This window comes from Numenius arquata, chromosome 13 (genome assembly GCF_964106895.1).
Source record: "Numenius arquata chromosome 13, bNumArq3.hap1.1, whole genome shotgun sequence".
NCBI lineage: Eukaryota > Metazoa > Chordata > Aves > Charadriiformes > Scolopacidae > Numenius > Numenius arquata.
Genome location: NC_133588.1, coordinates 7,861,709 through 7,871,444, shown reverse-complemented (window position 1 = coordinate 7,871,444; position 9,736 = coordinate 7,861,709). Strand labels below are relative to the sequence as shown.

Below are 9,736 nucleotides of genomic sequence, written 5' to 3'. Positions count from 1 at the left end.
ACACTTCTCCTTAGTGCCGACTCCCTCTGGGCATTCCCAAGACAATTACAATGTTTTCTGAGTATACAAAAGAACTGGGAGATTTTGTAATCAGAGTCTGAGTTTATGCTTCTCTCCTTAAGAGCATTCAATTTCCATGGACATTCATTAGCAGGAGGTTAAAACACAATGGCAGAAGAGAATGGACTGCTTTTATGTCCATGTGGTAGTAAAAACTTCAAGCTAGAAAAGCAAGTTCAAAATAAAAACCTCTCCGTGTTGTTTCCAAATTAGTAGTAAAGCAACAAAAAAACACACAACTTTCACAGCTTTTTTACTGAAAATTTAATTTTACAAAATACCCTTTTCCATCAAAGAAACTTCCCTGCAATGTACATGAACCCAGCGTTTTATAGATCTGTACAGTGAGATATCAGAGAGGTTTGAAAGAAGGAAAAAAACTTTCAGCAGACACCTAGTTGCAAAACCTACGACAATGTGAATACAAGTGTGTCTTAAAACGCTAAAGCAAGTAATGCAATATAATTGGTGTATCTATTTGAAATGTGAAAAGTTTCCTTAAAATGGTCCATATGGTATGTAGAACATCACAGCTGGCACAAAACTGCCTGTATTTAGGTTTAAACACAAAAACAATGTATGTAAGGAACAGTTTTTGAAAAAGAACCCAAGTGCTGCTATCGTAAGGCAAACATATACAAAGGTGCTGACAGCACGCAGGGAAATCGACAAAATAAGATGAATTCTCAAGTGTTCAAACACCCAACTTCTTTTTTTTTTTTTTTTTTCTGTGATGTTGCCAATAAACGTTTAAAAGAGAACCAACGCCAAATTAACAGAGGACACCCTTTTAATCAGGAGGTGTAACGCCTATGGTTTTACACAGCCTCGACAGCCGTGAAGCTGGGCAGCATCTAGTTACTCTGCTGCATCCTGGAGGCTTTGAATTTTGAAATCCTCTTTGTCGTTTCTTCTGATGCTTCGGACGAAACTTCCTCCGATTTCCGCTCCAGAATGGTCGGCAGGACGGGGTGAGCAATGACTGGGTGTGGTATTAAGGAGGGAGACAAAGGCTCCTTTTCTACAACAGTTCCGGAAAATGCCTGTAACAGAAGAGAATACTCAAAATGAGCTAATAAAATGCAAATGTGAAGCTATGCCCATAAGGTCATTACCCTATATTAGCCTGATTAGGATTGTTATTTCTTTTAATCAAAAGTAAAGAAATATCTTTAAATCAATGATTGTTCCTCGCATAAGTAACCAAATTGTAATTAACCTCAAAATATAGCTTGTTCAAAGATGACTGAATGAAAGACAGTGTCTTAAAAGTACTACTTAATCTCATTCCTACTGCATAAATGATCTAAAAATTTGCTTCCTCACTGACAGACGCTCAAGAAATAAACCAGCTGATGTAATATATAGTTTCATTTTGGAGAAGAAATGGAGAGATTTTGCAAAGTTGGAGTATGTCAGCATTTCCATCATACGTCATATTTTATGACTTAATATATTGTAATTGCATCAAGCTGACACACTGCACACAAATTGGCAAGCACATTATTTTGTTTGTTCTTTTCTCCTTACCAAATATGATCAAAAAATGGTGAAAGCAATTTATACTTAAGAGAACGGCAAACTTGCTTCCAACTATTTCTCTCCACAAAAGGTCTAATAAAAGCATTTAATGTTAAAAGTTATAATTTATATGCAGCCAATTTGAGATTTAATCCTTTTTAACTTAGCTGAGAAATGACTGTGATTCTTGGAAAACAGTGAGGGAAAAAAAGCAACTCAGGACTACTTTTCATAAACATATTTAAGAACAAATCACCCTACTATGCATTGAAAACACAATTCTGAATGCCTACGGACAAGGGGAAGCAGTTCACATCTGAGGTTTGATGCTCATACTGGGCCCAAAGGAATGCACACCAGATTTATTAACTCTGCTTAGTTCTGCTTTTCCATAACTCAGTTACCAAGAAAAACAAAGCAAAACAAACCAGCCATTCTTTTCTTGCAGGACCTGCAAAAAAGCAGTGCTTTTTTGTTTTCTGCTCCAATAGCCAAAGCACGCCTAAAGCCTTGCCCGTACACAACTATGTTCTTCTAACAACACGCTCATTTTCAAAAACAGGTAACCAAAACACAACCTAAGAAGACGATGGTAAAATTAGAAGCAAAAAAAAGAAAGTAAGTTAAGTGTGTTGCAAACGGTCACGGAAAAATAATGCATTTCAAACATCCACAAAAACAACCAAAAGCAAACCAGCAGCATTTAAGAAGGCATGTCTTGGACTGGAGTGTTTTGATCACTCTCCTTCGGTTACTTCAAAAATACATTCTATTGTAGGGAATAATCATGCCATATTCAGAAAATGGTCTAGTGGCTAGCATCGAGGGTGTACTTGGATGTTTTATAAAAGTACAGCAAATACATTCCCAGAAGTATCCACCGTGAAGTGCTAACTCTACAGATGGATCTTCCACCATGAACTGTCACATTCCGCCTGGATTTGTCTGTAGCTGTTTGTATGAAAAATGACGATAAACAAGAGCTTTTAGGAGGAATTCGGTTCTTGTCAAAAATAATTTTTCTAAAAATAGAGTTATCATTGAACTTGCCCATTGCATTGGGAACTACTGAAAACTCAGTTTCATCTAGTTTGAAAAAATTAGTGTAAGTTCTCACAAAATAAAAATGAAGAATACTCTATGCCATGAATTTCTGAGCAGCGGCTACATTTAATTCTCATCCTCACCCAGTCACTAAGCAACTGTACGTTTTCCCTTATGTCCTACAGTCTCTTTCCTTTAAGATGAAGCCCTGAACTTTCCAAACGTGTGAAAGCAGACTTGTTTGGGATCACTAACGGCCCGAGTCTGGAATAGGGAATAGAGGAGTAATGCCTCCTTCCACATGGCAATTCCTCTGCCTTTGGCAAGTCCAAATAATCACTCAGATATTTGTGTGTTTTAAAACTTAAAAACACCACCTGGAAACTAGCTGTCTAGTAGCTCTGCACCAGGATATTGATAAAACACTCAGAGAATTCACTCCTCCCTCTCATTCATTAACTATGAAGCACAGATTTTTTAGGTTTTTCTTTTTTTTTTTGTGGGATCTTTACAGAAGAGCTTCAGGTCTCGGGGAAGCCACCGGACTCATCTCCTCCGCTCTGGCCCTAGGATGTGTATGACAGAAGCTGGTCACCTGATGATGTCCTTCTGAAGCAAACTAGGTAGGAGTTAGAAAATTATTTTAAAGAAATCAAACTGATGGTATAGGCAACTACAGTCATTAGATTTCTCATTTTTATCCCTGCCAACAATCAATAATTAATTAAAAACTGTACCTCGGTTGTCCCTGAAGAGGGAGGAGGCTTTTTCGGTAGCTGCTGCTGCCCCTCCTCCTCCTCTTCCTCCAGTATGCCTTCGCTGTTGTCACTCTGAGTAGCTTCATCACAGCTAACACTCCTCTGAACCCCTCGTCTGTCATCAAACTCAGCAGCACTGTTCTCACTGGTATCGCTACAAACACTGTTCTCTCTGCTTCGAGACTTCAAAATTGATTTACGAGGGACATATTCTCCATTCACAACATCAACAAAGACTCTATAAAGGAAAATGTTAGCTTTAATAAACCATTTCAGGATCAGATGACAAATTTACAGTGATCTTGCTTTGTCTTTTGTACAAATTAATTATGATGTGCTTTTCCAACTTTTTCACTGCAGAATTACAATACTGTACCTTTAGAGGCATTTTATTTACCAACGTACAAGAATCAATTCTGCAAAGCAAACACTGATATGCCCTTTATTCAAGCATTAAGTTGGTACACTCTTGCAGCAGAAAATGTATAGCGCTCTGAAAAGTGTTAGAAAACAGACTAGTGTGAGTTACAAAAAGTTAGGAAAAAGGTAAATTAAGCGATTGTCAGGGTTGTTTCTGTCAGAAAAGAGAAGGTCACAATGGCTGAAGGTTTTCCAGAATGAAGTCCTTGTCAAATGTAGACTCTAAAAACAAATATTTGAAACATTCATTGCACATGGAAAGGATGAAGCTTTTTCCTGACAGGTGCCATAATCTTCTGCTTTCCATTAAAAAAAAAAAAAAAAAAAATCAGCATTTTAGATCAGATGAACACAAAGACACATTTCAAGTATTAACAGACTATAAACTGATAAGCCTCTTCCTACAGTTTGTGCTCCGTCTCCATGACTTAAAGAAGTTAAGGGTGGGTGAAGGAGAAGGAATGGCATTAGAAGACAGAGCCGATTTTATCAAACTCATAAAGGAGGAGCTCAACGACTGGGTAAGTTTTAAAGGTGCTACTTGTTTTTTAACAGCTTTATTCATCAGGCACTCAAGGGAACACTTGCGTATCTCTACAGAAGATGGAGTTCCTTTGCAGAGCTCAGGGAGAGCACCACGAAAGAATTCTTAACCTCATCTTCAACCCCAGCATCTGTAATCACAGGATGCGTTTTAACTTTTCACACTTTGTGACACATTTTTAAGATGTTTAGGTGCCTGAATACAGCAACATACAAATGCAGTGTGATTTTCACAAGCACTTAATCAACCAATCTAATAGGTGTCTGTGTTCATCTTTACAAACCTAAATACTTGTTTTAACTCTCCTTAGTCACCTTAGTTTCGTATTTTATACAGTCCTCTAAGCCCAACATAGTTTTTCAAGCTGAGAGCGGGTGTTCTACAGGCAAGCACTTGTTTTTACAGAGAATAGAGGCAGCAAAGGACCAAAGTGAGCGAGAGAAAATGCAACAGAAACCATGCAAACAACGACCCGAGTATATTCTGAAGATACTGGAAGGAAGAGACAAAAACCAGCAATTAGTAACTGGGAAAGGAGTGATAGATCTGGTCAGTAACGTTTGAAAACAAACACAGAAGCAAACGACAGGGCATTAACCAGAATCCGTAACAAACTGCTGTATTCCTTTATGCAGATGATATACACTGGCAAATTTACCTCAATTGCAGAAGCTCTGAAAAAGTAGATAAATGATGAATTACTAGTTGAAAAGGAAATTTTAAGCTCTGAAATGTTTTATGGATATGAAAGCACGACAACCATGCAGAAGCCACAAACTTTCATTTTAAAGTAGTAAATTCAGTTCCAGCTGTTTCTTTCAGGAAATAGTAGGCTCGGTTTCATACTACAGGTGAGCAGAAATGAAAAGAGAAGGTCTGCTGAGGGGAAAGCTCACGCGCAAACGCTATAAATTACACACCGGTAAATGTCTGCTGGGGTTTTGATGTTCGGCAGTTCTGGAGTTGCGTGGCCATTGCCATTGCTGTTCTTCCTTTTACGCTTGGCCTCTTCTTTCTTTTCACTGAATTTCAAAGTAGTATTTTTTCCTGTGTTTATTCTTACCTGAAAATTGAACACAAATGATGGTCTAGACCATAAGATCAACAATCACCAGGCTGCAGATCAACTGCCTTCTGACATTCTCCTATCCCAGCAGCTGGGGACTACGAAGTGTACTTAAGTTAAACAAATGTATGAGCAGTACCATTCATAGTGTGAACTGATTATCCTCTACCACTTGCACTAGGCTGGGGCATTTCTTTGCACTAATGTGCTTATTCGAACTCTGCTCGACAGCCGAGCTCTTCAACATTCCATTTCAAGTCAAGTAAAAAGTCATTTTAAAAACTAGACAGGACACTACCTTTTACAACAGCCAGAAGCCAGAACAGCAAGGTATACATTTCAAGATCACTTTTTAAATACCATATTTGAAACTGCAGGATTTAAACAGTGGGTTTCAAGCATTCGAAAAAAATCCAAATAAAAGTCACCTACAGTTAGTATTCTACATTATCTAAAATTTTCTATTTTAGATACAGTATATATGTTTGATCAGTTAAGAGAAAGAGAAAAATTAATTTAGTACAAACCCTTTTAGGTTCAACAGTGTGAGAGAAAAAAATAGTTGGAACAGAGCTATCTCCAACATCTATGTCATCTTCATCATCACTGTGGTAATAAGTAGAGCCATTAACTTGGCCACCAAACAAGTCTGAATTTGTTACTTCTTTATGGAAGTTGCCCTGAGTAATACAGTCTTCTGCTCTATACGTCCCATTCAGATCTGTCCTCTTATCTTCCTTCTCCTCTTCAGAGGAGGTTGTATCTTCTCCATTTGTCTCAACTGTATCAGGCATCCTGTGAAACGGAAAGTATCTAAGTGAACTGAGGCGATCTGCACTCTTGAGAGACACGGGCATAATGAACAAGCCTGTGTGTTATTTCCTTTACCCAGGTACTATACTTTTAGCCAGACTGTGGAACTTTTTTTATACTCTTATTATAAGAGTCACTACATCCTTTCCATGTCAACTGGAATTACCAAAACTGTGACATTCTGGCTAATGATATATCTATTGCTTTAGGATCAGGAAAGATCTAAGGATGTCATTAAACACTAAATGTGTACCTCCTGCATTGTAAACGATGGATTTTCAGAGCCTGTGGGAAATGGATTTTCCTTCCCCCTTTTCTATCACCTCAAAGAAAAAACACTATAATTCTGGACTGCTGTGGTTGCACAGAGGCAGATTTTAGCACCTTTGGCCTTGCAGTGCACACTTCATTCATCTTCCATCCTTCTTCCACCTATTACAATTTTAACTGCATCCGTCTAAGTCAGCTATCTGCACTTAGAGCGAGATCCTCTGTGCACACACAGAATCCCACACCTACAGCTTCCTGAACTCCAAACCTGAACGTGCTACAGCAGTACTATACCTGTCAAGTTCACCAAGTATCTCTTCTTGTCTCTCGAGCTCTTCTAAGCGGGCCCACAGCTCCTCCTCTGACTGAAAACGGCCCACTGATTTTGTATCGCTTCCATTTGCTGGAAAATCTACCTCAAAAACATTTGATACTTTTGGCTTTGAATGAGGCTTGTGAGCAGTTCGGTATTTGCCTGTGTAACAAAAAATAAGATGAACTTACTAAAGCAATTGACAAAAAAAAAAAAAAAAAAAAAAAAAAAAACAAAAAACTGGAGGGGAAAAAGACCCACAAAGGAATTAAGGAATATGGACAGAACATTTTCCATTTCAAATTATTGTTTAACTGTTTAAGTGAAACTGTCAATGAACCAGAGCACCAGCACAGGATAATAGTCTCCGGATGTTACAGAAATACCGAGGCAAAGCCAAGATGTTTATTTACAAAGCAGGAGACACTGATCCCATGACAATTTTATTACAACGTGGGGTTTTTTTACCTCCTGTGCCAAACAGTAGACTTTGATTTGCTCTGATAGATACCAACCTGTGAGTGTGACATTTGCTCACTGTCCCATTAATAGCACATTTTATTAACTGGGAAAGCAAACCTAGTTTGTGCTCTAGCTCATTTTGGACAAAGTCACCTATATTTAAAGAGCAAAGTCTTTTTGTTTTGGGTTGTATTTTTTTTTAAATTTACAATGCAGATCATTAAAAATGATCTCCAGAGTCATCTGGAAAATCTGACCAAAATCCAGTCATTATGAACCACTTATTTTGGTGAGAAAGACCCACTCTGAAAAGCATAAAAATCCTGCCTTTCAAAAATAATAAATATAAACCCCTTTAAAGCTTCAGAGGTGACCTGAGATACACACTTGTGAGTAAATGGTAGTCATCGACAAGTTCTTGCTGGCAATTAAAAGCTCTGCTACCCAGTAAAATGGTGCAGCCACTGAGGATGGGGAATACTTTTTGCGTTTGAGTGCTGTCTAGCACGTAGGGAACAAACCACCTGCCAACAACCCTAATGCTTCCGCCCTGTCTGTGTGAAGGGCAGAACCACTGCTTTAACCCTTTCTCCCCGCGTCGGGCAGCTCCTGGCACCACCACCTGCTTCTGCGCCGCCCCAGGCAGGTTCCCGAGGGAAGTTCCCCACTCTCTGCCCACCAGCACCCCCCGAGGAACCTGCACCTCTTTACAGGAGTGAGGAGGCTTCTCCTTCCATCGCTGCCACAAACCCACCCAACATCTTGTCTCCACAGTGGGACTCCTGTATCTCTACAGGTCTGCTTTGTGCATCTCATCAACAGTAACACAGTGTCCTCATTATTCAGCATCCTTCAAGCTTTAAAATCTCTTTCTATTACCCAACTGTGTGGCCATTTTTTAAAAAAATTTAAGAACTCATGGCTTAAAGATATCCTTATTCAAATATGTCAGCTTATACTTTAATCCCGAGGTAAATACAAATTCAATAGAAACATTAAAAAGCAAACAGGTGACTAAGTAATGTTGGAATGTGCATCCCCTACTCTTCCACGGGATAGCATTTTTCATCACCTCATTAAGAAAAGGCTGAAACTTATTTTATTGAGATTTGAATATAAATGGAGGTAAGTGAAGCAATCAGAGTAGCTTGTGAGGATTTCATTTGGTATAATTACAAAATTAATAAATAAAATTTGGAAGCATTAGTTAACAATCTATTTCAATTCGATTTTCAAATTGTGCCCTCCCAATTTCTTTCTCTTACCCTTCAGTATTAACCACTGACTTGACTTCCAAGGTAAGCACATGGCTTCCTGACCGCCAGCGCTTCAACACGCCAGTGATTTTCCCTCCTAATTCTGAGAAAACTTCTGTAAATTAGGAAACCAGGTCAGATCTCAAAGACAACAGAGGATAACCACTTGCTGCTCCAATATCCACTGTGCTCACTTACTGTTAGTACAAAGCACCACCATTAACTTCATACTTTAACCAAAAAAAAGTGAAATATTGAAATCCAGAAAAATGGGGAATCAGCAATAAAATAATGAGATGCTCAGGATACTTGTTTTTGTCTTCCTCAGAGATTCAGCCCATGTCCATGTGAAAAAAAAAAACAATTCCTAGGCTGATAAAGTCCAGCCTGCCTCAAAATAATCATTAAGTTGTTCTTTTAGCTACTTCTCTCTCAATCTCAGTACAGATTGGTGCCGATAGAAAACATACCTAATTCCCACTTACAGATTGTAAGCAAAAATTAAGGTGATTTCAGAGGACAATAATGATGATGAAAGTAGGATACAATAAAAAGCTGTACAAAGGCTGACCTGGCATCCACAGCATCCTGCTGTATTAACACTCTTATAATGGGATGCACTTCCCAGAATGTTACTCCTATTTTGCAACGACACCTACCCATAGCAGAGACACTCCCTTCATCAGCCTTGGCATATAAAGAATATTGTGATTTATTCCAGAAAAATCTAACAGTGAACTGCCCTGCTTACCCCTCTGCAAACCACAAACTCTATCTCAAATTGTCCAAGTGAAGCTATTTTCAGACTGTAAAATTACTTCATCCAACTTTGCCAGTTTTACCCCTCAAGCACCACTTCAGATAGCACAGAAACTACCCAATTCCTTAGCACAACTATCTTTATTTCCCAGTGTCCTCTCCAGAAATCTTCAGGAAGGATCTGCTGGAGTACATTTGCAAGACCCACATGCTGAAATTGTTTTTTCATTTGTTTCAGCGACAGTAGTGAAACGCCCCAGTGGATGACAACGTTCACATTGCCCGTTGGTGTCTCGTCCCTGCTTCTTCCCCTCCCTGCTGACACTGCTCACATACTTCCAGCACAACAGCTGGAGCCTGAGTTTCTCTAGTATTTCTTCTGTTGTAAAACTCACATCTTTGATGCAAAAAAAATTCTTCTCTATTTCTCTCTCCAGGAGGCAGCCTACT

At 38.8% G+C, this 9,736-nt stretch overlaps 1 protein-coding gene across 2 annotated transcripts in view; it reads right to left on the bottom strand.

Annotated features, from left to right (window-relative positions):
• Positions 1-304: 304 nt before the first annotated feature.
• Positions 305-9,736, bottom strand: part of URI1 (URI1 prefoldin like chaperone) — a 43,170-nt gene continuing 33,738 nt past the window's right edge. For both annotated transcript variants that reach the window (XM_074157911.1, XM_074157912.1), the window contains exons 7-11: positions 6,791-6,971; positions 5,941-6,208; positions 5,268-5,410; positions 3,363-3,621; positions 305-1,103 (exon numbers count right to left, since the gene is read on the bottom strand). In XM_074157911.1, the coding sequence (XP_074014012.1) occupies positions 915-1,103; positions 3,363-3,621; positions 5,268-5,410; positions 5,941-6,208; positions 6,791-6,971 (1,040 nt within the window). In that variant the 3' untranslated portion in view covers positions 305-914. The remainder of the gene's footprint in view (positions 1,104-3,362; positions 3,622-5,267; positions 5,411-5,940; positions 6,209-6,790; positions 6,972-9,736) is intronic.